This window comes from Oncorhynchus masou, chromosome 31, assembly GCF_036934945.1.
Source record: "Oncorhynchus masou masou isolate Uvic2021 chromosome 31, UVic_Omas_1.1, whole genome shotgun sequence".
NCBI classification, from domain to species: Eukaryota; Metazoa; Chordata; class Actinopteri; order Salmoniformes; family Salmonidae; genus Oncorhynchus; species Oncorhynchus masou.
In genome coordinates, this window is record NC_088242.1 from 57,912,531 (window position 1) to 57,940,483 (window position 27,953).

General features: G+C 43.8%; 1 protein-coding gene across 1 annotated transcript; it reads left to right on the top strand.

Moving 5' to 3' along the window:
* The first annotated feature begins 228 nt into the window (after positions 1–228).
* On the top strand, positions 229–27,743 carry LOC135524175 (cyclic nucleotide-gated cation channel beta-1-like). The gene is made up of 35 exons (XM_064951451.1): positions 229–321; positions 1,097–1,130; positions 1,272–1,323; positions 1,510–1,618; positions 1,769–1,800; positions 1,965–2,070; positions 4,099–4,123; positions 4,238–4,322; positions 4,550–4,656; positions 5,381–5,435; positions 5,565–5,653; positions 8,508–8,616; positions 8,692–8,895; positions 9,140–9,292; positions 9,533–9,592; positions 10,919–11,210; positions 11,333–11,369; positions 14,246–14,402; positions 14,611–14,628; positions 15,853–15,954; positions 16,400–16,554; positions 17,554–17,745; positions 19,933–20,141; positions 20,318–20,368; positions 20,497–20,583; positions 20,690–20,754; positions 20,969–21,091; positions 21,178–21,319; positions 21,557–21,716; positions 21,799–21,896; positions 22,000–22,083; positions 22,240–22,358; positions 22,476–22,622; positions 25,321–25,507; positions 25,613–27,743. Exons 1-35 carry the CDS (start codon positions 229–231, stop codon positions 25,835–25,837), a joined length of 3,963 nt encoding a protein of 1,320 aa, XP_064807523.1. The 3' UTR covers positions 25,838–27,743.
* The last annotated feature ends 210 nt before the right edge of the window (positions 27,744–27,953 follow it).

The following is a 27,953-nucleotide window of genomic DNA, read 5'->3' on the forward strand; positions in this document are numbered from 1 at the left end:
TGAAAAGTAGTTCACCAATGACTGTTATAATCAGCATGGTCTCTGAAGTGGCTAGATGAACCTTCAGGAGTTTCATGCTCCATTGCAGCATATGTGACATTCTGACTGTCTCTGAGGTACCGGACGACATAGAAACAAATCTGGTTCATTCATATTATGGGATGCTCACTTCAGCAGATGTTGCCCTAGTTACTGAGCTGTTGTCCTGGTATTTGCCTTTGCCACAGGATGTTTAACTGGGTGGTGAAAGTGGTTCCTCAGCCCCCTGACGCACCTGGCTCTCTGGGACAGGAGACAGTCAATCCCACACCTGCATCACCAGTAAGAACACACTAATCACACCTGCATCACCAGTAAGAACACACTAATCACACCTGCATCACCAGTAAGAACACACTAATCACACCTGCATCACCAGTAAGAACACACTAATCACACCTGCATCACCAGTAAGAACACACTAATCACACCTGCATCACCAGTAAGAACACACCAATCACACCTGCATCACCAGTAAGAACACACCAATCACACCTGCATCACCAGTAAGAACACACCAATCACACCTGCATCATCAGTAAGAACACACCAATCACACCTGCATCACCAGTAAGAACACACCAATCACACCTGCATCACCAGTAAGAACACACCAATCACACCTGCATCACCAGTAAGAACACACCAATCACACCTGCATCACCAGTAAGAACACACCAATCACACCTGCATCACCAGTAAGAACACACCAATCACACCTGCATCACCAGTAAGAACACACTAATCACACCTGCATCACCAGTAAGAACACACCAATCACACCTGCATCACCAGTAAGAACACACCAATCACACCTGCATCACCAGTAAGAACACACTAATCACACCTGCATCACCAGTAAGAACACACTAATCACACCTGCATCACTAGTAAGAACACACCAATCACACCTGCTCACAAATCAACTCACCTGTATATCTGATCACCTCACATGATATTACCAAAAAGATTTTAAAAATCACAAAAAATTTATATTATTTATGACTTGTCCTCTTCACATTACCTGATTGTCTCTCTCCATCTTTCTCTCCAAAAGCAAAAGGTGTCTAAAGATGAAGTCAAAACAGAAGGTGATGCTTCTGTTCTTCAAACAGTGTATCATAGCTTTGTAAAACAATGAAACAACCGTGAATACGTGTGTTTTATAAATGCCTATTCAATTTGTTTAACCCTCTTCTTCACTTCTGTTTTATGTACGTGAATCTCAACAGTCAATGCAAAACCAGCCAAACAGAAGGAAGAGGATATTTCAGAGGACAATGGGTATGTGTGCCAAATTTGACCTGTGAGCAGTCTGGTCTGCTTGCATACAGACTTTTTGCCATGATGGTGATGAAGGTGGCGGTGGTGATGATGATATCTCTCTCTCTCTCTCTCTCTCTCTCTCTCTCTCTCTCTCTCCCTCTCTCTCTCTCTCTCTCTCTCTCTCTCTCTCGTTCTCTCTCTCAGTATTCAGAGTCAGAGTGGAGTGATGACCTGGCTCTCCAATGGCTTCACCAGCGCTCTGCCTCAACCAACAGGCAGCCCTAACCTCAGCAGATCCAACTCTGTATCCAGGGTGAATGTTAGACTGTACCAAACACTACCTGTATCATTCAACCAGTCTCTAATTGAATCAGTGTAGGTCTTTTTAAGCTGTATAAAGGGTTAATATGTGATTCTATGTTTCTCTAATTCTATCCCTCCACTTTCTGCTTCCATCCATCAGTCACTGCAGGAGGTACAAAGAGAGGATGAAAGGTACAAAGAGAGGACTTTTTTAAAGTGTTGGTTTTGTGAATTCTGTTGACAATTCTGTTGTTGTATATTACTTCAAAGTATGTTGAAATGTGGAAATATATCATCTTTTTCAAAAAAAAGTTTGATAGCTCTATTAATTGACTGACGATTCCTACTTCCAACAGGAATGGGGTGATTAAGTGGATTGCAGAGGGACTGAGCAAGGTGGTGCCTCAGCCGGATGATAAGTACAGAGAGGATATTCGAGAGGAGGAGGAGGAGGAGACAGAGGTGAGTTGACACTATCATGTCACTATGTCACGGTTTCTGTGGAAGTAGATTGTAGATGCATTTTTTTCAGGAGAGCACGTGGTGCTCCAGGTCCACTGGCTCCAGGTTATCTATAAGTCTTTGCGAGGTAAAGCCCCGCCTTATCTCAGCACAATGGTCACCTTAGCAACACTCAACCGTAGCACACGCTCCATCATGTATATTTCACTGGCCATCCCCAAAGCCAACACTTACTTTGGCCGCCTTTCCTTCCAGTTCTCTGCTGACAATGACTGGAACGAGTTGCAAAAATCACTGAAGCTGGAGACTTACATCTCCCTCTCTAACTTTAAGCATCAGCTGTCAGAGCAGCTTACCGATCACTGTACCTGTACACAACCAATCGGTAAATAGCACACGACTACCTCATCCCCATATTGTTATTTATCCTCTTGCTCTTTTGCACCCCAGTATCTCTACTTGCACATCATCATCTGCACATCTATCACTCCAGTGTTAATTCTAAATTGTAATTATTTTGCCTCTATGGTCTATTTATTGCCTTACCTCTCCACTCTTCTACATTTGCACACACTGTACATATATTTTTTTCAATTGTAATACTGACTGTACGTTTGTTTACGTGTAACTCTGTGTTGTTGTTTTTGTCACACTTCTTTGCTTTATCTTGGCCAGGTCACAGTTGTAAATGAGAACTTGTTCTCAGCTGGCATACCTGGTTAAATAAAGGTGAAAAAACCAACAACCTTTTTTCCGAGATGAAACATAAATAAATTGCCCTCATAATAGCTTTGAAACAATATAATAACTTTTAAAACATAATTACTACATGCCTAGTAATGATGCTACATTAAAATCTTAGCTCCCCACGATAACGCAATATTCTCACTTAAAATCACTTTTGTAAAACAATTCTGCTCCCTCGGCTTGATGAATAACCGGCGATGGTCTATAATGATGTAACAGGCTTTTGAATAACTCGCTTCATCAAAGCCAATGGTGTCACAGGGCTTTCAGAGAGCTGTGAGTGAGACGCGATAGCAACGTAATACCACGGGAGAGGTTTAGAAATGTAATAATCTGTTATGATATCCATGGTGTTAATACGTTGCTGACTTCCTCTCTCCATTATCTCATAAGTATCTTCTCCATTTAACGGTTCCTTTTACAGTAGGCCTACTGTTAGTTTTAAAAGCATCGAGCCCTCTTAAAACGGAGTGGTCATGGCTTCCCAGGCTCTCCCGTGGTCCGCCTGCTGTAGTTTCAATTGTATTCTTGTTCAGCTTTCAGACATTAGCTTGGGGGGGGGGGCTGATTACTCATGTATGACATAACAAAAATGCCATTTTGCTGGAGTTTCTCTTTCTAATCCCCGTAACGAGTTTTTTTTAACTTTATGTTCCTTTATGTACTTAAGACGCACGAAGAGTATATCGCAGAGCCATGTGTAAGTACAGCTAAATAACAGGCTGTATCTGGGCAGGACACCCATCTACCCCCTGAGTAGTCTGAGTAGTCTTACAATCAGTAGTCTGCAATCAATCCACCATAGCATTTGCTCAAAAAGCTTCACATGCGTTCAAACATTCACTTGAAGGATTCAAGGATAGAATTTAAAAAATGGTGAAGTTCTGGACAAATGATATCAATGATTGATGAAATCTGCTCCTTATCTTACAGACATGTGCAATAGGATACATTATAATAATAATGATTATGACACGAAAACATTGTTCTGAACATTTGAACAGCATTCTTTTGCACCTTCCTATAAGTTGCACACAATTCACATATTCCAGATCCTGTGGTGAAAGAAAGTTTCAAATTCATGGGTACAGATCATATCGGTAGATTCCTAATTCCTTTAAAACATCACCCTGCCGTACGTAACTGGACATCAGAGTAGCATTTTAAACTATTATCATGTAATAACACACCATAACATGATCAAAACAGTAATATGGTAGATATTACATATAACCTTCATTGTAAAAAAAAAAGTTTGTGACTCTGGCTTCTTTTTTTCAGGTTTATAACATGAAAGATGTGCCAGGTATATGTTTACATTTGTCACACAGCAATCCCATTTTTTTGTGTTGTAACTTCTTTGACTTATTATGGATGACTTATAACTAGTTATTATTGATGTGGTCTATTTTCTGTCTAGACGCAGAGCCCCTCCCACACATACCTGTGGTGGAGATCTTTTCAGACGATGAGGAAGAGGTTCGGGTACCACAGTTCCCCCTCAAGTGAGTCACACAGAGACCTCCCTCCCCCCCCACCCCCTCCCACCTCGCCTTCCATCCTTACCTCACTGAACAGACACATCTCCACAGCCAAATCCACCTTTACTTGCTGACAAAGCTTGTCTTAATCCTAATCTTCTCCCACCCCCTCCTCCTCTCTCTCTCTCTCTCTCTCTCTCTCTACCCCCCTCTCTTTCTTCCTCTTCCTCCCTGTCTGTCTTGCGTTGCAGAGTGGTTAACTGGATTAAGAATGTTATTCCTCAGCCTGTGATGCTCCCTGCAGGTTACGTAGAGGCCCAGAGTAAGGCTCAGAGCAAGAGGTCATCTCTTGACAAAGGTACAGTCAGAGTTTAAATGTTTGAGGCCGGTTACCTGGACATACGCTGATTGTACAAACATTAGGAACACCTTCTTAATATTGAGTTGCAACCTCTTTTGCACTCGGAACAGCCGCGATTCATTGGAGCATGGACTCTACAAGGTGTTCGAAAGCGTCCCACAGGGGATCCTGGCCAATGTTGACTCCAATGTTTCCCTCAGTTGGGTCAAGTCGGCTGGATGTCCTTTGGGTGGTGGCTCATTCTTGATAAGGACAGGAAACGCAGTGTTGCAGTTTATGACACACTCAAACCGGTGCACCTGGCACCTACGGCCATACCCCATTTGCTCAAAGACACTTCAATCTTTTGTCTGGCCCAATCACCCTCTGAATGGCACACGTACACAATCCATGTCTCAAGGCTTAAAAATCCTTCTTAAACCTGTCTCCTCCCCTTCATCTACACGGATTGAAGTGGATTTAACAAGTGACATCAATAAGGGATCATAGCTTACAGTCTATGTCATGGAACGAGCAGGTGTTCCTAATGTTTTGTCCACTCAGTGTAGATTAAGCCTAGTCCTGGACTAAGAAGCATACCCAGTGGAGGATCTCAATTGAAATAACTTTCTAGTCCCGGACTAGGCTTTATCTGTGTCCAGGAAACTGGTCCTTATAATCTAAATCTACTAGCTGTACATCTACGCTACTGTTGTACACCTATCTTCTCCTTTCCTCTCAGTTTTGTCGCCACCTCCTGAGTCTCTCAAAGGTGACGAGGACTCACAAAACTCCAAGTAAGTTTCACCCGAGAGCGCTATGCGACTCCTGTCACAATGTAGGCTCAGCTGTCTGTATGTGTCTGTTTGTAAGTTTCTGTGTTCCTTTTGGCCCGTTAGTAAGGTGTTTCTCTGTGTGTACCACAGTGTCGTGGGCTGGTTTGTGACGGGCCTCGGCCTCAAGATGCCACAGCCTGTCGCGAGATCAAGAGATGACGTTGAAGTTGTGCAAAATAGTAAGTGTTTATTTTATTTATTTTTAAATATTTTTTTACATTTCTCTTCCCTTCAAACTGATGTTCCAGTTCAAAATAAAATCAGATCTTAAATCACAGCATAGACTCACATTCTATTTCATTTATTTAATTGTATTTTTTACTATTTCTTCTATATTCCATAAAGTGTTAAAGAACCGAAGAGACCGTAACCCTCTCCTTCTGTTGGTCCGTTTCAGACAGACCCTAACTCAGTCCATCTTCTGTTGGTCCGTTTCAGATAGATCCTAACTCAGTCCATCTTCTGTTGGTCCGTTTCAGACAGATCCTAACTCAGTCCATCTTCTGTTGGTCCGTTTCAGACAGATCCTAACTCAGTCCATCTTCTGTTGGTCCGTTTCAGACAGACCCTAACTCAGTCCATCTTCTGTTGGTCCGTTTCAGACAGATCCTAACTCAGTCCATCTTCTGTTGGTCCTTTTCAGACAGATCCTAACTCAGTCCATCTTCTGTTGGTCCGTTTCAGACAGATCCTAACTCAGTCCATCTTCTGTTGGTCCGTTTCAGACAGACCCTAACTCAGTCCATCTTCTGTTGGTCCGTTTCAGACAGTTCCTAACTCAGTCCATCTTCTGTTGGTCCGTTTCAGACAGATCCTAACTCAGTCCATCTTCTGTTGGTCCGTTTCAGACAGATCCTAACTCAGTCCATCTTCTGTTGGTCCGTTTCAGACAGATCCTAACTCAGTCCATCTTCTGTTGGTCCTTTTCAGACAGATCCTAACTCAGTCCATCTTCTGTTGGTCCGTTTCAGACAGATCCTAACTCAGTCCATATTCTGTTGGTCCGTTTCAGACAGATCCTAACTCAGTCCATCTTCTGTTGGTCCGTTTCAGACAGATCCTAACTCAGTCCATCTTCTGTTGGTCCTTTTCAGACAGATCCTAACTCAGTCCATCTTCTGTTGGTCCGTTTCAGACAGATCCTAACTCAGTCCATCTTCTGTTGGTCTGTTTCAGACAGACCCTAACTTAGTCCATCTTCTGTTGGTCCTTTTCAGACAGATCCTAACTCAGTCCATCTTCTGTTGGTCCGTTTCAGACAGATCCTAACTCAGTCCATCTTCTGTTGGTCCTTTTCAGACAGATCCTAACTCAGTCCATCTTCTGTTGGTCTGTTTCAGACAGATCCTAACTCAGTCCATCTTCTGTTGGTCCGTTTCAGACAGATCCTAACTCAGTCCATATTCTGTTGGTCCGTTTCAGACAGATCCTAACTCAGTCCATCTTCTGTTGGTCCGTTTCAGACAGATCCTAACTCAGTCCATCTTCTGTTGGTCCTTTTCAGACAGATCCTAACTCAGTCCATCTTCTGTTGGTCCGTTTCAGACAGATCCTAACTCAGTCCATCTTCTGTTGGTCTGTTTCAGACAGACCCTAACTTAGTCCATCTTCTGTTGGTCCTTTTCAGACAGATCCTAACTCAGTCCATCTTCTGTTGGTCCGTTTCAGACAGATCCTAACTCAGTCCATCTTCTGTTGGTCCTTTTCAGACAGATCCTAACTCAGTCCATATTCTGTTGGTCCGTTTCAGACAGATCCTAACTCAGTCCATCTTCTGTTGGTCCGTTTCAGACAGATCCTAACTCAGTCCATCTTCTGTTGGTCCGTTTCAGACAGACCCTAACTCAGTCCATCTTCTGTTGGTCCTTTTCAGACAGATCCTAACTCAGTCCATCTTCTGTTGGTCTGTTTCAGACAGACCCTAACTTAGTCCATCTTCTGTTGGTCCGTTTCAGACAGATCCTAACTCAGTCCATCTTCTGTTGGTCTGTTTTAGACACACCCTAACTTAGTCCATCTTCTGTTGGTCCGTTTTAGACAGAGCCTAACACAGTCCATCTTCTCCTACTGACATAGATGATGGTGGAAATTTATTAAGCTCAACTGATCAACCCGGTAGCTGTGAGACATTGCTTGAAAAGAAATTGAACTCCCCTTTCTTTATGGATTTCAGATATTTTTGTTTGATTTGAAATGTATTTAGTCAGTGTATGTCAGTTTATTAACATGAACTGTTTTGTCTGTTGATGTCGGTTATTCAACTCTTGTCGATATGTAGCAAGAAATGGTGTCTTGTCTTCATTGAAGTAATCTTTGCAACAATTTGGATACATTAAGGGATTATATTAGTAAATGCGTACAGACACATAGAGCTATCAGACAACATTGATACTCATAGTTTTTGTACATGAAAGAGACCATATTAAGCTGCCATCTTGTATGGTAGGCTTGTGGCATAATTTCACATCAAAAACCTAAGCCACAAGAGACTATTTTATGACACTAAAAAGCGCACACACACAAAAAAAACGACATGTTTTGCCCTTGTGACCTATTCTCATCGCCTTGAACTATGTGGCCTAAAGTTGTAATGTTATTTATTTTGATTTGATTGAATTTACTTTTAGTGAAATCCACCAGAGACGATTTGACAAACACAGTCAAGGCAATCAAGTTATTATAAAATAGATTATAAATGATGACATAACAGTATGGCTGACAGTATAAAAACATGTGAAATATTATTTTTTTTAAGAATAAAGATGTCATATGAAATATTATGTGTCATGTTAAGAGATTGATGATATGAAATTCAACAAAACATTTTGCACAGTATTCCTTTGGGCGTAAAGCGTTTAAATGGAACATAAAATAAGAGCATGTCATATCTTAATTGTGGGTTTCAAATATTTCCCTCAATTCAAATGCTACACCTCCAACACAATTGATTCTTCACATTAACATGTTGACTCTGGGTGCCATGTCATGTCCAGACAAAGACAGTGACCTACTGTGTGGCTGCTTGTCCCACAGTCTCTAAACAACCCAAAGCAGTGGATCTGGTTCTGGAGGAAGTAGTAGAAGCAGACTTGAAGGATCTGAATCAGGAAGTGCCATCCAAGGCTATGCAGTCAGAACCACCGCAGCCTTTTAAGCCTGCACAGACGACACAGCCAACACAGACGACACAGCCAACACAGACGACACAGCCAACACAGACGACACAGCCAACACAGTCACAACCGGCACAGCCAAAACAACCAGTGAAACCAGAAGAGCCTGAACAGACTCTTCCAAATGTGCCAGAGTCTACAACACCATCGCTGGAGGATGCTGAGACTCAGACGGGCAGGTGGACTCCCTTCATAGAGAGCATCAAGAGAGAGGCTGAGGGCGTAGCTATGGCTACCATGGAGGAACGGTAAGGAAGGAGTCAGACAAGATCAAATATTTATGTAGAATATCACAGCAGCCTACACACAGTCACTAATTCACACATTCAGTCGGGTTATGGTGATCCAACCAAAGTTGCATATCTTCTCATAGGGTTACCCAGATTGTTTTTTTCCCCAGTCTGATGGAGTAATACAATTAGCTCAATAAAGTTAACTTGGGTGCTACACATGACATATTAGTAATATCCCAGAACGTGCACATCTCTGCAGGATGACCCAGGAGCGCGTGGATTTGGTGCGAATGGCAGAGGAGGTGGCCAGACACACAGCTGAGACGGCCATCAGGCAGATGCAAGAGGCACAATCAATCAAGCTTTCCATTCACAGCCAGGAAGCCATTCTGGAAGAAGACGAGGACCCAGAGTAAGTTGTCACTCAGGCCTCAACGTCCTCAGGGTCCACTGCCTACTCCAGAAAGAATGTATAGGGTAGATCCAACCACCTGCTCCCCTAGACTTAAATCGAAGTAAATGTAACATTTATTGGGTCCTGGTTTGAGACAACTGGCCATAAACATGTGAAGTCCCTATATGCCTGTACACGTATGTGAGGGGAGGTAGGGCTGTGTTTGTCTTATTTGTGTCCATGTCATGCCCTGAACAGGTTACACATGCTACGGGAGGAGGAGAGTGAGGTGGAGCACACTAAGAATAAGATGACAGAGTAAGATATACCTACTCATACACTCCTAGAAAAAAGGTGCTATCTAGAACCTAAAAGGGTTCTTTAGCTGTCCTCATAGGAGAACCCTTTGAAGAAGCCTTTTCAGGGTTCTACATGGGACCCAAAAAGGTTCTACCTGGAACCAAAAAGGGTTCTACCTGGAACCAAAAAGGGTTCTCATATGGGGACACCCGAAGAACCCTTTTGGAACCTTTTTTTCTAAGCGTGTAGAATAAGATGGTTTAAGAATAACCGGAACAAAGAGAGAGGAATATGCCCATAAAGGTTCTACATTCCCTTTGTGAAATTCACGAGCCGCCTCAATGCTTCTCAGCGTGAAAAACAACAACAGTAGGCTATGTGTTTGGATTGTAAATTGGTAACTTATTACACCAATGTAAAGCATTTTCATCTGCAGGACCTGAGAAAGTGCTGTGTGTCATATTATTTAGGTATTTGCTAGGGCAGAAACCAAAACGTGCACAGGGGGGCTCATGACCCAGTTAGGGAAACCCTGCCATAATTCACTGCAAACTAGCTTATCAACAACAATTTGTGTAATCACATTCACATCGAGCATTTCTTGTCCAGGCTCGTTCCAAATCTCTCGTGGATGCCCGTTTAGCGTAATTTGTATCCTCCTCCTCATAGAAACCACATCGCTTCCCTTGGCAAAATGGTCCCCTCTCGACGGTTGCCTTAGTAACAGAGCGCACTTCCCTATTTTTCCGCTTTGACGCGGGTGAAGGATGGCGCAGGTTTTGTCTCGAGTTGAATCCATTGAGGGAGACGATTCTCTCTCTATTTCAACATTTTTAAACCCAGCAGAACATTTGCAGACTTGACAACGTATTCGTTCATGTCGCAAAGATGCGTCTTAGGAGGGATACTATTACATAATGCACTTCAAAATATCTTGAGTGTCCAAGTGAGTACTGTAATTAGCTTGTCAAGGATGCCTTGTCCATATTATGCGAAATGTTTTTGACCCAGATGTAACACTTATATACCTGTTGCTAACCGTTTACTGGCAACAAACTAAATGTCTGAAAATATGTTTTGTTTATTCCAAACTGTACACTTATTTCTTCTAGGGAATTATCTTGATTGGCTACTGAACTGGTTGCTAGGTTGATTACATAATGCAGGGTATTAGTAGGCTGGCATTAGCAAGTGAGCTGTTTTGTTGTTGCTCTACCTATGCGATATGGTGTCAGGTGGTTATAGGGGGGAGGCATTATGATCATCAGGGAGAAACATTCTGTTGTGTTCATATCACTGTGTGCATATTTCTCTAATGTAGCCCTAACTGCCCATGTACTGTAGGTGTCAGGTGTGTCCTGCTAAGGAGCAACCAGTGGATGCAGCAAAGAGTGCCGCTCAGTCAGAGCGCGACTTTGCATCACCCGACGTTGAACCAGAGCTCCAGGAAGAGCTAGAGTCCCAGAGGGCCTCTCCATCCCCTCCTCCCAGCCCAGAACCAGATCCAGTCAAGAGAGCAGAGCCAGAACCTAAACCAAAGGCCCAGGATGCCAAAGTAGCACCTGAACCGGTGACCCAACAACCACAGAAAGCAGAGGGGGCAGAGGACGGAACCGCACCTGACACCACTACCAAGGTAAAGTCACAGCAATGGTTTCTCCTGAGGCCTGTGGTACCTGTCAGTAAATGCTATTCCCTGCTGTTGTTCAGTCACTCATGGCTGGTCCTGTTCCTCATTTCTGCTTACTGTCTCTGCAGGAGGAGGGGGAGACTGCAGAGGAGGGTGGCTGTGGTGGTAAGTATTTGTTCATTATATTATGGCTGTGTTTATGTTTGTAAGGGAAATTGTAATTTAATGTGTTTCTTGGTTTGAAAGTTGCTAGTCCCATGATGGACCTGACCAATCCATTATCTGCGGAGAATGCATTGACCACCACATGTGCGTGTGCGTATGTGTGTGTGCTGCGTGCTGCGTGCTGCGTGCATGCCGGCATTCATTATCTCTTACAGTGTAGGGATTCATATTTTCCCGAAACTCTACCGGGAATAATTCATATTTATCCAGAGCGACCCGGGAATTACAGCAAAGTGCCTATTTAAAGTGTTTAAAACCAAGATATGGTCACTATGCCAGGGTTCTCCCGAAATAAAAGTGGCGCAGTGCCACATTTTTGGCTTGGCTGCGCCACTCTGTAAAGATTTCAGAGTAAATTAAACTGATATTTAGTAATGATAGAGTAACTATCTTTGACCAAAATTGCTAGATAACCTCCTTCAACGATTGAGATATCTCCTATAATTGGCAAAATCGAGTTGATGATTATACAGATAGCAGATCAGCTCATGGATAACGGGGAGATGAAGAGTGTAAACTGTTTAAATATCATTATACAACAGGTGGGTCTAATCCTGAATGCTGATTGGTTAGAAGCGCATTCCAGACGGTGTCTATTCCACAGTTACCATTAGCTAAATCTATGAGTTAAAATGCCTATTTACTCTGTTCCATCTGACTGCGCAATCCACTGTCTCATCAGCCCAGGCAAGGAAGTTATAAACTTGATCTCCACTATAAAAAGCATCGAGACATTATCTCACATTTATTTTCGACTAACATTTAGTTTTCAACAGAGGAGATTTGTATAAACCTTGCTGTAAGTCTCTCTGATATTTGCAACATCGTTTCAATATTCAAATTGGATCTCCAACTGTCCGATAGTAATGAACAAGTAGGGGTCAGGAGTCGGGCCGAGAGAGAGAGACGGGCAAAATCATGAATAAGCTTATACAAAGAATTGTCAATTGAAAAAAAGTAGCTTAAAAAAACAGATTAAACAACACCTTACCGCACAAAGGGGACTGTGAAGAGACACAGCCATTTTATATATCTTGAGTTGAAATGTGCACTGTACTATGTATTAGACCTAGATATTGTGTGTATGTACTGATATGTATATTTCTTTCCAAGCAAAACCCACCATTGGTGTGTGTGTCAAAGACCTCTATTTTCATAACCATCTGACCATGGTCAGCTGACATGAAAGTAGAGCTCTTTGTCCACGCACACCAGTGGTGGGTTTTGCGTCGAAAGAAAGATGCATTTGCAGAAAATAACCTTTGATGTTATGGAGCTATTTCGCTTCCACTGGTCCTGGCGCCCTTGTTAAGGTCAAGTTTACCCAGTAACAGGATATTCTAGACAAACATCTGGTTGCCAGTTTTTGTATTATTTATTTTTTAAATATAAATAAGGGTGAAAATAACTATGGGCCTGACTGTTTTTATATATTTTTTGAGGAGGGGGTCGGGGGCCCCCTAGCGGCCGGGCCCTAAGTGACCGCTTATGTGGATTTTTCCCAGGGCCGGCCCTAATGAGGATGAGTGTTGTCTAGTGCTGCCTGACTGACGGTATTGTGCTCTCCTCCCAGTCCCTGCCAGCTGTGATGCAGTAAAGAGCTGTCTCATGCGTGTTCCCCACGCGCCTGCGTGCCTCGACAGCTTCAACAACCTGCTGAAAGAGCACAACATCACCCCTCCTAAACTTCCCCCCATGCCCCAGCTCCCCACCAATCTCTCCCAGTTCACCTCCCAGGTCACCCAGCTAGTGCCCTCTCTCCCCCCAGAACTCGCCCAAGAGCTCTCCCAGTACACTCGGCCATTCACCCAAATGTCCCAGCGTGTTTCCCAACTGCCACAACAGATCTCTCAACTGCCCCAAATGATGTCCCAACTGCCCCAGCAGCTCCAAGTTCAAATAACTCAGGAGTTACCCGGTCTACCCACCAACCTAACCCAGCAGTTATCGAACTTACCCCAAACCCTGGCCAATATCCCCAGCCAGATATACAACATACCTCAGCGAGCGGGACAATCCTACGCCAACGTGCAGAACCGCCTGAACAGCCTTATGCCTCAGGATGCCTAAGCAGCAGCAGAATCTTGACCTGGAGATGGACCACCTAATCCGCCAGGTCCCCCTCTACCACCGCACCCCGACCCGCACCCCCTCCCCGTCCTCCCCCAATAGTACCCTGGAGATGCCCAACGTGCCCTCCTACCCCCAACTGCCCCCCATCAGCCTATCCAGGCAGCTGTCAGGGCTTTCCAACCCCGCCTTCCACATCGAGGATGACCCCACGTCCGCTCGGTCCTCAGGTGATTCAGCGGCAGCCCACAGACGTCCCGCTCTGGCATGCTGCCACGTTCAGTGCTGTGCCGTGCTTAGATCTGCTGGGCTATGTTGTGTTGTCGTCCGTTGTTGACACTAGCACTGCGTTCGTTGTTGTTGTTGTTGTTGTTTGGATCCTGTGGTTCCAGGAAGCTCTTGCTTTAAATGGTCTACTCTGTTTGTTCTGTGTGTGTTTTGTTTTGTTTTTGTTCTTATAGATTAGCTTCAGCTGTCTGTTTTGTGATAGGTAATGTTTGTTTTGTGATAGGTAATGTCTGTTCTGTTTTGTGATAGGTAATGTCTGTTTTGTGATAGGTAAGCCTTCAAGTGGCACTTGAACAACAGAGGAAGAGTCAGAGTATAGGCCACTTGTAGTGTCCTGTTTAGTGTCTAGCATGTGTTTACCACAGTACAAAAGCCTCATTACTAGCTGTGTTCCACTTCCCCATAACATCCCTGGAGAATAGTTGAGTCAAATTAGTGTGTTCCTGTTTCTTCCCCAGCGAGCTCCAGGCTCAGTGTGCACCCTGCTGTCAACGTGGAGGATGTGGATTCGGGCGGAGGGGGGCACCGTCGACACATTCGCCAAATCCTCACCCCTCAGGACCCCAACCTCAAGACCCTGACCGTACCCAGAGTGTCCAAAGCCATCCGCCAGAGGTGAGCCCACACTCCCAAATGAAATTGCTTCCACTTGGAATAAGGGTATTGTATAAATGTAAAGCAGCTAAACACATAACCGCAGTCTAAGTCATGTATAATACTATACTAGTTCTACTACCATTGAATTGATTTATTTCCCAATCTATAATTATATCTTCTTAATGTATGTTTTCTTTTCTCTCCTATATTGCTTTGGCCAAAACAGCAAAGTTGCCGATAAAGAGTAAGAACGGAGCATGAATACACTATAGTCGATCTTAGACCAGGGTTTTCCAACTGGCGGCCTGCGGGTGGTTTTATTTGGCCCCCCAATTTTTCTGAGCAAATCTGAGCAAATTATGTTTTAGTCAAATATTATGTCTGTTCGGACCTCTTGTGTCCAATTTGTATACTACGTTCCGTCCCCCCGACCATCCGCCCAAGGGAAAAACGGCCCGTGGCTGAATCTAGTTGATGCTCCCTGTCTTAGACTGTATTTCAAAAGTGCCGTGTTCTCTGTTTTGTTTGTGGATAGCCCTATCCACATCATGTGTAGTGTCTCTTTACCTCTCCTTCTACTGGCTGTGTCTCTCAATAGCATGTTCACCTGTGTTTGCAGTTCTTCGTTCAGCTGCTCTGCTTTGTATTGCTTTGCGCTGTTCTGTCTCATGTTGTGATGTGTTTGTTCTCTTCCGTGTTTCTGTTGTCTGCTATGGCTGTCAGTCATGTCAGTACTAATAGTCAATCAACAGATGAGGAGTATCTTGCACTGCATCTTCAGTGTGGCATCTGGTCGTCTGTCCTGTGACTCACACTATACGAATGCTTTTGGTGATTGTTTGTGATTAGGATTCTCTCCCTCTTCTACCTCATTCTGTTTCTCGGATTTGCTTCATCCTCCTCTCTTCCCCAACCATTGGAGTTATTCCACAATCAAACGCACACACACTCACGCACACTCTCACTCTTACTCTCACACTCCTCTATCCCTGTTGATGGAACCATGGGCTGACCTAGTGAGTAGAATCCCAGGAAGATGTAAGATATGCAGTCATTGTCACGTCAAGGATCCATCCATCCATCCACAAGTCACCGTTTGTCCAATCATCAACAATTCCCCCAGACTGCACCGCGCCACTCTTTCACCCCATCCTAACCTGTGTGCCTCTCTGTATAGTTTTTATAATTGTTTACTGTATACTCAAAAGAGCTGATGCTCGAGGTAGTTCAGGGCCTCATTCAGGGTACATGCATGTTAAACCAACATAATGTTATCATGTTCGACCATGTTCCAAGTACTGTATTTCCCTTCCTGTGTAGACTGTAATGCCCATGGCAAGGCCAAGACTGCAGGGAACACTGATAACAGGGCAGGGTCCAAATGAGACCCTCTCCATCTGTCTCTGGATCAGTTCTGTGCGTAGTTTCCTACTGTGCCTCAGTGTTGTTCCCTGCCTCCCCTCCACAGAAAGAACCTGCACTCTCAGAGTGAGGATGATGATGAAGAGGAGACTGAGACCTCAGTGAGGGCGTGGCCTAGCCAGTCCAGCATCCTCAGTGGAGACGATGGGTGAATAGTGATACCTCCACATTTCCACTGTTAGCTAGCTACATGTGTCTCCTGCACAAAATGTGTTGGCCAGTGGGCGTCGACAATGTGGTCAGAATGACCTTTCTCATCGCATCAGTGAATGTTTTTAGAGAGGTCGTATTGACTGAAATTCTGACACTTAGAAGTGTGTAGAAGACATTTTTCCAGTTTATCGGTGCTTTTATTCACACCAACATAAGAAGAGTCCGTGTGGGACTGTGGTTTCTTCATATTTACTTCAGAAGGACAGTGATGTGAGGCAAAGTGTTTGGGACAGGTGTGTGTGTGTGTGCGTGCGTGTGTGTGCGTGTGTGTGTGTGTGTGTGCGTGCGCGCGCGTGTGTGTGTGTGTGTGTGTGTGCGTGCGTGTGTGTGTGTGTGTGCGTGTGCGTGTTAATTAACCCATGGATGTTTTGTGTTTGAAGGCTAAAGGAGCGACCTGCGTCGTCCGCTAGCCAGGCCAGCTACGTGGTGAACGAGCGCCTACAGGAGCTGGTCAAGATGTTTAAAGAGAGGACAGAGAGGGCCAAAGAGAAACTCATAGACCCAGATGACTCTGATGATGACAGTCCCACTGCCTGTGTGTAACACGTTTACACTCTGGTCATGTGCTCAATATACACAACACTCGCAACACATAGACAGATACAGTTACAAACACACATGGGTTACGAACAATGAGCCTGTTTGACAATACTACCAATAGAGGCGCTAATGTCAAAAGAGACCGTAATACTAACAAAGCAAATGGGCATTTCGAAAAAGTAATTCACTCCATGGCTAATAAAAGACAGTTGTTGTGAAGGGTTACAATAGCTTTTATTTCCAAGTGCTAACACACAGCCACACACAGCACAGCTCGGGCCCTCCGGTCACACACAGGTGAGACGCATCAGGAAATACTTCCTTTTTTTCCACTTCCCCAGAGTCAGACGAACTCATGGATACCATTTTTATGTCTCCGGGTGCAGTTTGAAGGAAGTTGAAGGTAGCATATCGTTAGCTTAGTGTAATTGCTGGAAGTCTCCAGGAACTACTAACCAGCTCCTCTCAAAAGCAGGGAAATATACCTTCTAACTACACCAAAGCTGGGTGGTTGGTCATTTAAAGCCTTACAAAGCTACACATGGTAATCTATATTTTTTCTCAATTCGTCAATTTTACTGATAATCCTAAAGAACGAGATTCTCCACTTCCTCGTTCTGTCCCGTTGTCGCATAGAGATGTATAGAGATCGTAACGTTTTGTCTATCTCAATGGCCATACTCTCATGGACGCCATAATGAGACAGATACAGCGTTACGATCTCTATACATCTCTGTGTCTACTGAACAGAGCGAGGAAGGGGATAAAATATAGATTACCATGTATAGCTTTGTAAGACTATAAATGACCAACCACCCAGCTTTGGTGTAGTTAGAAGGTATATTTCCCTGCTTTTGTGAGGAGCTGGTTAGTTGTTCTTGGAGATTTCCAGCAATTACACTAAGCTAACAATATGCTACTTTTAACTTCAAGTATCCCTTTAACCTGACCTTTCATCTCTGACCTGTGACTCTCTTCTCTGTCTCACCTGCAGCCCCTGCGAGAGCTCCAACACCTCCTCCTGCACCTCCAGAGGAGCCGGATGAGGAAGCACAACCAGCCTCCCCTGAGAGGGAGATGGAGGAGCAGCAACCCCAGTCTAGACTGTGTTGCAAGGTGACGCCTCCTCGCTGGATCAGAGCCCTGCTTCAATACCGCTTCCCCTCTAGCATCGACCCCTTCACCAGTGAGCTCCCCCTCCGCCGAGCATACACTACCTCCTCTTCTACTCCTTTAACCCTCCTCACTCATCTTCCTGCTTTCCTCCTCCCTGCTCATAATCTTGTAGTCAACCCTCTTCATCTCCTCCCTTTTCGACTCCAACTCTATTGCCATTTCCTGTGTAGACTTCCTTTTATCAGAATGTTAGTTTGGCTCCACCAAGTGGTTAATGGGTTGATCTTTCAGTGACCTAAATTGTTGATCCTGTCATTCAGTACCAGTCAAAAGTTTTAGAACTCCTACTCATTCAAGTTTTTTTTCTTTTTTTTCTATTTTCTACATTGTAGAATAATAGTGAAGACATCAAAACTAGGAAATAACACATATGGAATCATGTAGCAACCCAAAAAGTGTTGAACAAATCAAAATATATTTTATATTTGAGATTCTTCCAAGTAGCCACCCTTTGCCTTGATGACAGCTTTGCATACTATTGGCATTCTTTCAACCAGTTGCTTTTCCAACATTCTTGAAGGAGTTCCCGCATATGCTGAGCACTTGTTGGTTGCCTTTTCTTCACTCTGCGGTCTAACTCATCCCAAACCATCCCAGTTGGTTTGAGGTCGGGTGATTGTGAAGGCCAGGTTATCTGATGCAGCACTCCATCACTATCCTTATTGGTCAAATAGCCCTTACACAGCCTGGAGGTGTGTTTTGGGTCATTGTCGTGTTGAAAAACAAATTATATTCCAACTAAGCGCAAACCAGAGGTGATGGCATATCGCTGCAGAATGCTGTGGTAGCCATGCTGGTTAAGTGTGCCTTGAATTCTAAATAAATCACCAACAGTGTCACCAGCAAAGCACCCCCACACCATCACACCTCCTCCATGATTCAAGGTGGGAACCATACATGCAGAGATCATCTGTTCACCTACTCTGCATCTCACAATGACACGGCGGTTGGAACCAAAAATCTCAAATATGGAGTCCTCAGAACAAAGAACAGATTTCCACTGGTCTAATGTCCATTGCTGTGTTTCTTGGCCCAAGCAAGTCTCTTCTTATTATTGGTGTCCTTTAGTAGTGGTTTCTTTGAAGAAATTCGACCATGAAGGTCTGATTCATGCAGTCTCCTCTGAACAGTTGATTTTTTTTATTTTTTTTTCCACCTTTATTTAACCAGGTAGGCTAGTTGAGAACAAGTTCTCATTTACAACTGCGACCTGGCCAAGATAAAGCATAGCAGTGTGAACAGACAACACAGAGTTACACATGGAGTAAACAATTAACAAGTCAATAACACAGTAGAAAAAAAGGGGAGTCTATATACAATGTGTGCAAAAGGCATGAGGAGGTAGGCGAATAATTACAATATTGCAGATTAACACTGGATTGATAAATGTTGAGATGTGTCTGTTACTTGAACTCTGTGAAGCATTTATTTGGGCTGCAATTTCTGAAGCTGGTAACTCTAATGAAGTTAGAATGAAGATGAAGATCTTCTGCAGCAGAGGTAACTCTGGGTCTTCTGGGTCTTCCTTTCCTGTGGCGGTCCTCATGAGAGCCAGTTTCATCATATCAATTGGTGGTTTTTGCAACTGCACTTGAAGAAATGTTAAAAGTTCTAGAAATGTTCTGGATTGACTGGCCTTCATGTCTTACAGTAATGATGGACTGTCATTTCTCTTTGCTTATTTGAGCTGTTCTTGCCATAATATGGACTTGGTCTTTTACCAAATAAGGCTATCTTCTGTATACCACCCCTACATTGTCACAACACAGCTGATTGGCTCAAATGTATTAAGAAGGAAAGAAATTCCACAAATTATCTTTGAAGGCACACCTGTTAATTGAAATGCCTTCCAGGTGACTACCTCATGAAGCTGGTTGAGAGAATGCCAAGTGTGTGCAAAGCTGTCAACAAGGCAAAGAATGGCTACTTTGAAGAATCTCAAATAGAAAATACATTTTGATTTGTTTAACATTTTTTTGATTACTACATGATTCCATATGTAATATTTCATAGTTTTGATGTCTTCACTATTATTCTACAATGTATAAAATTGTAAAAATAAAGAAAAACCCTTCAATGAGTAGGTGTCCAAACTTTCGACTGGTACTGTACCTGCACTTTTTTTGAAGTGTGGGGATGGTGCTTAGGGGACTTCAGCCTTTGCTGGGGGGTTGACACTGCTTCTCTCTCTCTCTAGATCTGGTCTATGTGCTGTGGCTATTTTTCGTCACATTGGCGTGGAACTGGAACGTGTGGCTGATCCCGATGCGCTGGGCCTTCCCCTACCAGACCCCTAGTAACATCTACCTGTGGCTGCTAGCCGACTACCTGTGTGACCTCATCTACATCCTGGACATCATGGTCTTCCAGCCCCGCCTGCAGTTTGTCTGCGGTGGCGACATAGTGGTGATTCAGCCAGCTTAAGGCCACATATAACTGCAGTTGTTAAATGGCACCATTTTGACAGTTTCCATGGAGACCATGTTGCCAGACGAGAGTTTGTGTCTCAAATAGATTTGCCAGATACAACACACAGAAATCAAAAGCATTGATGCATGTGTTTTTCTTTGTTTACATTGCAGTTTGACAAAAAGGACATGCGAAAGAATTACATGAAAACTTTCCGGTTCAAGGTAGATCTTCAGCTGAAAATGTTACAGAATTCACTAATGAACAGCTTTGAATTTTTTCAAGCAATGTAATGAGGTGTCCGTTTATTTTCTGAGCGTATCTGTGTTGACTGCGTTTCCCTGGGTTCCAGATGGATGTCATCAGTCTTGTGCCACTGGAATTGTTCTATTTTAAAACTGGGATCAACCCACTCCTCCGCTTCCCACGGCTACTAAAGGCAAGGCTCACCTGCCACCTGTGTGGTTCACCTGGGTAGACCGTGTCGCATACAATCGTGTTATTCACACTGCGATGAAAATACATAATCTTTCTGAATTCTCCAGGTAATGTCTTTCTTCGAGTTCAACGACCGTCTTGAGGCCATCCTGACCAAAGCCTACGTTTACAGGTGAGCACAGTCAACGTGATGTTTTGATCTGTATCGCCATGCACAGATTACAATGAATAGGATTATAAGGACAGGGGGGGGAAGCTGATACTAGATAAGCTCTCATATTAGTGTGAAATACTTTTAGAATGCAGGTCCTGGTCTTTCTGAGAGAAGTGAGGGGCAGCTCAGTATGTATAACCCAGTCACTTTCCTTCTGTCTTGTTTGATTAAGAGTGATCCGGACCACCAGCTACCTGCTGTACTGCCTCCACTGTAACGCCTGTCTGTTCTACTGGATCTCTGCGTATGAAGGTCTGGGCTCCACGAAGTGGGTCTATGATGGAAAGGGCAACAGGTGTGTGGAATCCCCTTCGTTAACCTCATATCTTTACACTATCATTGTTTAATTGTCACTGTAATCCTGTTTTTTTTCTTTCTCAGTTACATCCGCTGCTACTACTTTGCTGTGAAGACTCTGATCACCATTGGTGGACTGCCGGAGCCCACAACGCTCTTTGAAATCATCTTTCAGCTCATCAACTACTTTGTTGGAGTGTTTGCCTTTTCCATCATGATAGGACAGGTTGGTTATCACATTATCAATACATGTGTTTGAGAGTGCATTATGTAAAATATGATAGAGTGTTTATGGATGAAATATCTAGATGTTATGATATTTGCTGTTTAATAAGACTACTATTTGTTATCAAGCTCTGAATCCTTATTTGACCATTTGTGCTATTATAAGCTGATTAAACTGTTGTCAATGGCTGTTTTGATTGGTGTCAATTCCTGATTGGACAATGACCGTCTCTTGCAGATGAGAGATGTGGTTGGTGCAGCCACTTCCGGACAGACGTACTACAGAGCATGCATGGACAACACTGTCAAATACATGGCCTCCTACCGTATCCCCAAAGACGTGCAAAACCGGGTCAAAACCTGGTACAACTACACCTGGCAGTCCCAGGGCATGCTGGGTAGGGACATGTTACTTTTCATTGGGTTGTGTTGAATTGCTTTGTCTTGTGTTGTGTTGACTCTGTCAGTGTCTCTATGCAGATGAACAGGAGCTTCTAGTCCAGCTCCCAGACAAGATGAGGCTGGACATCGCTGTGGATGTCAACTATGACATTGTCAGTAAGGTCTCTCTCTTCCAGGTGCGTAAGTCTTAGGGCCTCTTCAGGCTGTCTCAGACCACAGAAGATTTAAAGATCTTTATCTCTCTATATTTCTCGATCAACGCTTTCTTCTCCCTTTCAGGGTTGCGACAGACAGATGATCTTTGACATGTTAAAGAGTCTGAGGTCTGTCGTTTACCTCCCGGGGGACTATGTCTGCAAAAAGGTAAAGGCTAAAGCTAGATCCACCTCTCCAGCGAGTCTCTTTTTCAATGTGTTTACTGTGCAGTCTGTATGCACTCTGCTCCTTGTTCTTTGTGTAAGGCAAACTGTAAAGAACAGGAGATCTGTCCAGTTGTCTGACTGCCCCTCTGTGTTTCAGGGCGAGGTTGGACGGGAGATGTACATCATCAAAGCCGGGGAGGTGCAGGTGGTGGGAGGGCCAGACGGAAAGACCGTGTTTGTCACACTGAAGTCCGGGTCAGTGTTTGGGGAAATCAGGTGAGCATTCTGATGTCAAGTCTGATGCGTGCTCTTTATCTTGCTGAAGCAAGCACACACATTTATCCAGGAAAAAGTACTTTTCCCTCCTTAAATGTTTTCTCTTTGGGTTGAAAGCTTGCTTGCAGTGGGTGGAGGAAACAGGAGAACAGCCAACGTAGTGGCTCATGGCTTCGCCAACCTGTTCATCCTGGACAAGAAGGACCTCAATGAGATTTTAGTGCATTACCCCGAGTCTCAGAAGCTGCTCCGCAAGAAGGCCAGGTGAGAGAGAGGAAAAAGTGACTAAAACCTACTTTATTTATTTATGGGAATCCACTGATATTATGGCTGCCTCGAAGTTCATCATTTTTGGAGTGTAATGTAGTACACTATAAGAATGCAATTTTTTTTGTGATTGTGATTTTTTTTGCATTATCTGTAACTTATTTTGTACATAATGTTTCTTCCACCGTCTCTTATGACCGAAAAGAGCTTCTAGATATCAGGACAGCAATGACTCACCTCGTACTGGTCGAAGATTCTTTCTTTAACGAGTCGGACGCGTAGGATTTACTCCAGACACCCGACAAGGCCCTCATCCCCGTCATTGGCAGGAGAAAGAGATATTGGGGATGTTGGTCGGCGCGCCTTGTAAGGATGCGACGGCGAGTGGGTAATCTGCCTCTACCATCAGTCCTATTAGCTAACGTACAATCATTGGATAACAAAATAGAGCTTCGATCATGAATATCATACCAACGGGACATTACAAACTGTAATAACTTATGATTCACCGAGACGTGGCTGAACGACGACATGAATAACATACAGCTGGAAGTGATTATGCTGCATCGGCAGATAGAACGGCCACCTCCGATAAGACAAGGGGTGGCGGTCTGTGTATATTTGTAAACAACAGCTGGTGCACGAAATCTAATATTAAGGAAGTCTTGAGGTTTGCTCGCCCGAGGTAGAGTATCTCATAAAAAGCTGTCGACCACACTATTTACCAAGAGTTTTCATCCATATTTTTTAAAGCTGTCTATTTACCACCACAAACCGATGCTGGCACTAAAACCACACTCAATGAATTGTATAAGACCATAAGCAAACAGGAAAATGCTCATTCTGAGGCAGCGCTCCTAGTAGCCGGGGACTTTAATGCAGGGAAACTTAAATCCATTTGACCTCATTTCTATCAGCATTTTAAAATGTACAACCAGAGGGAAAAAAACTCTAGACCACATTTACTCCACACACAAAGACACACACAAAGCTCTCCCTCGCCCTCTACATTTGGCAAATCTGATCATAATTATATCCTCCTGGGACTATGGTGGTCTGCTTGAATCATGTTGGTAATACAGGCTCAGTCAGGGACAGGTTGAAAATGCCAGTGAAGACACTTGCCAGTTGGTCAGGGCATGCTCGGAGTACACTCTAACCCGGAAGCTTACAAGAAATCCAGCTATGCCCTCCGACGAACCATCAAACAGGCAAAGTGTCAATACAGGACTAAGATTAAATCGTACTACACCGGCTATGATGCTCGTCGGATGTGGCAGGGCTTTCAAACTATTGCAGACTTCAAAGAGAAGCAGTGCCGTGAGCTGCCCAGTGACAAGAGCATACCAGACGAGCTAAATTACCTCTCTGCTTGCTTCGAGGCAAGCAACACTGAAGCATGCATGAGAGCATCAGCTGTTCCGGACGACTGTGTGATCACGCTCTCCGTAGCCGATGTGAGTAAGACCTTTAAACAAGCCAACATTCACAAGGGCCAGGGCCAGACGGATTACCAGGACGTGTACTCCGAGCATGCCCTGACCAACTGGCAAGTGTCTTCACTGGCATTTTCAACCTGTCCCTGACTGAGTCTGTATTACCAACATGTTTCAAGCAGAACACATTGGTCCCTGTGCCCAAGAATACTAAGGTAACCTGCCTAAATGACTACCGGCTCGTAGCAATCACGTCTGTAACCATGAAGTGCTTTGAAAGGCTGGTCATGGCTCACATCAACACCATTATCCCAGAAACCCTAGACCCACTCCAATTTGCATACCGCCCCAACAAATTCACAGATGATGCAATCTCTATTGCACTCCACACTGCCCTTTCCCACCTGGACAAAAGGAACACCTACGTGAGAATGCTATTCATTGACTACAGCTCAGCGTTCAACACCATAGTGCACTCAAAACTCATTACTAAGCTAAGGACCCTGGGGCTAAAAAACCTCCCTCTGCAACTGGATCCTGGACTTCCTGACGGGCCGCCCCCAGGTGGTAAGGGTATGTAACAACACACTGATCCTCAACACAGGGGCCCCTCAGGAGTGCGTGCTCAGTCCCCTCCTGTACTCCCTGTTCACTCATGACTGCATGGCCAGTCACGACTCCAACACCATCATTAAGTTTGCCGACAACACAACAGTGATCAGGCAACGATGAGACAGCCTATAGGGAGGAGGTCAGAGCCCTGGCCGTGTGGTGCCAGGATAACAACCTCTCTCTCAATGTGATTAGACAAAGGAGATGATTGTGGACTACAGGAAAAGGTGGACCGAGCACCCCCCTATTCTCATCGACGGGGCTGCAATGGAGCAGGTTGAGAGCTTCAAGTTCCTTGGTATCCACATCACCAACAATATATCATGGTCCAAGCACACCAAGACAGTCGTGAAGAAGGCACGACAAAGCCTATTCCCCCTCAGGAGACAGAAAAGATTTGGCATGGGTACTCAGATCCTCAAAAGCTGCACCATCGAGAGCATCCTGACTGGTTGCATCACTGCCTGGTATGACAACTGCTCAACCTCTGACCGCAAGGCACTACAGAGGATAGTGCCTATTTTTTACTTAACACAAATGTTCCTAAAACTGCATTCACTGTAAGGTCTACACTTGTTTTATTCGGGGCATATGACAAATACAATTTGATTTGATTGATTTGATTTGTTTGATGTTTCTGGCTACAGGAATATGCTGACAAAAGACAATAAGCCTCAGGAGCCTCCGAAGGAGCCGGCCCAGGTGATCCCTCCTCGGACAGAGACACCCAAGCTACTCAAAGCTGCTCTGGAGATGGCTCATCAGAAAACAGGCCTCAAAAGGACCCTTGCAAAGATTAAGGAGAACACCAACATATCCAGTATTTCGCTACAGGTATGGTATTCACTGTACAAAAACACACACATTGTCTATACACACACAATCTACACACACACACGCACACACACTGAATGAGCTAACCTCTCTGTTTCCCCACAGCCCTCAATGTCCTCCTCCCTGACCCCCCTATCCCCAGTCTCTCCAGTCTCCAGTCTGGACCCAGAGCGCAAGTCGAGCATCATGTCCCCAACCTCAGACAGCTCCACGTTGCTCCGCCCCGCCTCCCATTGTCACAGAGGTGAGACGCTGTCCAAGGAGCAGGACAACGTGGCGGAAGAAGAGGCAGGAGAGAGTGGGAAGAGGAAAGAAAAGAGAAAGCCATGAGTTGTCTCCAAAAGCTTTAAGAGCAGTCTTCATGTGGAGAAATGGATGCAGTTGTTTATCCCTCTGTACTCTGTTGCAGAGAGGGAGACCAGAGAGAAGAGCCATGGGTCCTAAAGATCATCCAATTATGTCTCAGGAGTCATAGAGTCACAGTTCCTGTTCCGTTATACCTATAGACTCTTTTCTTTTTTTTACCTCACTGACTGTCTTATCCCCTTGACACGTATGTATAGGGCCTAGGCTACCTAATTCCACAGGGATGACGAAACGGGTGCTAAACTGATGTCTTCGACATTGCACTATATGTTTGTGTTTACAATCCCAGGGGTAAATGTACCAATCAGCAATAATTGACACAGACATCATCTTGTTACAGAGATAACAAAGCGGTCACACAGGGTAGAGCTGTATGTGTGTGTGTGGGGAGTGTGTGTGTTGGTGAGGGGAGGTCTCTCTCCAGGTCTTCTGTTATGTCTGCTTTCGGAAACAAATTCCTTCTCTTAAACCCTAGTTTTGTTAATTTCCTATTTATTCAGCAAGGGGAGGATTGTGATTGGGAAATATTATAAAGATAATGGAATGTGAGGAAAGATTTTGCTGATGTTTATAAGAAATGTTTACGTTTTGTAAAGATGACCAGTTGTTTATAGAGTTTTGTTCAATGGAATATGTTATTTTTGCCTTATTTTTCATGGCCCTTGAGGTAGTGGTTAGTGTTTCTGGGGTGAATGGGTCAAATATGTAAATGTTGAAAAGTGTACAGGCCTAGATTTAAAAAATGTAAACAAATATCAACATGTAAATCTAAATATTGTTTTGTATGTGCACAGGTAGCAGTGCAGCTAATTATTTAATCAAGACTGGTATGCTGTCAGTTCACCATGCCAGACAATCAAAGATTTACTTTTAAGCAGGGTAGCTAATAATTTCATCAGGGCTGGTATGCTGTCAGTTCACCATGCCAGACAATCAAACATTTACTTTTAAGCAGGGTAGCTAATCATTTCATCAGGGCTGGTATGATGCCAGTTCACCATGCCAGACAATCAAAGATTTACTTTAGAGCCAACAGCTATAGCGAACAAATTCATTTGGAATTTAGCTGAACAAATTATGACAACGGTTACAACAGCTTTTGACATGAGGGGTATGTTTAAAATTACTGTTTATCTTTTTTTTTTTACTAACTTGACAGATCAGAAGAAGACTCATGTCCACAATCTATACATGTAAATTACATGTTTTTAAGTTTGATATTATGATATTATTGTTTCATACTGTTAATCAAATGCTGTTTCACAAGTTCTTGGCTTCTAAATACGTTGTAAACTAAAGGGTGTGTATATTCCATTAGTTTTCACAGGGAAATTCTTAGACCCTTGCGTGTTAGTTTTTCAGAAATCAATGCAAGGTTTTACATAATTATATAGATCCTATATTCCCACTTGGAATACATAGGGTCTAAAAACCAGCTACCGAAACTGCCAGACAATCTGTAGATTGAATGTGAATATTGTTATTGTGTTGGTTGACTACGTTCTTTATGTGTGTTTAAATGGTATGTATGGTGTAGGTCAGTGGTTCCCAACCTTTTTTGGTTACTGTACCACCAACTGAATTTTGCTCTGCCTGGAGTGCCCCATGTGCATTTTTACCAGTAGGTCTATGGTCTCATGAATCTTCTCAAGTACCCCCTGTGGATAGGCCCAGTACCCCCAGAGGTCTTAGTACTGCTCATTGAGAACCACTGGTGCAGGTGACAAAAGCTGGCAGCATGCAACACATGCTGAGAAAAATTGCATTTGTGACTCACAACGCAGCAAATCTGAATGCGTTGATATCACCATGATGAATGTTTGATGTTTTTGTGGATTATTTTCCAAATAAATCCTTATGCGATTAAAAATGAATCCCTGTCGTCTTTGTGCGGTTGTGTGATATTACTGGTGATATGAAGCTTGAGAAATTGATATAGATTTACAATGGAAAATGGACACGCCACAGTAACATAACTCACGAACAAATCAGTTTTAATTTATACATCTGTTTAGCTTGATCTCTACAATTAGCAGCTTAGTAAAACTGCACAGTGATGCGAGTCTGAAAATGACGCAGA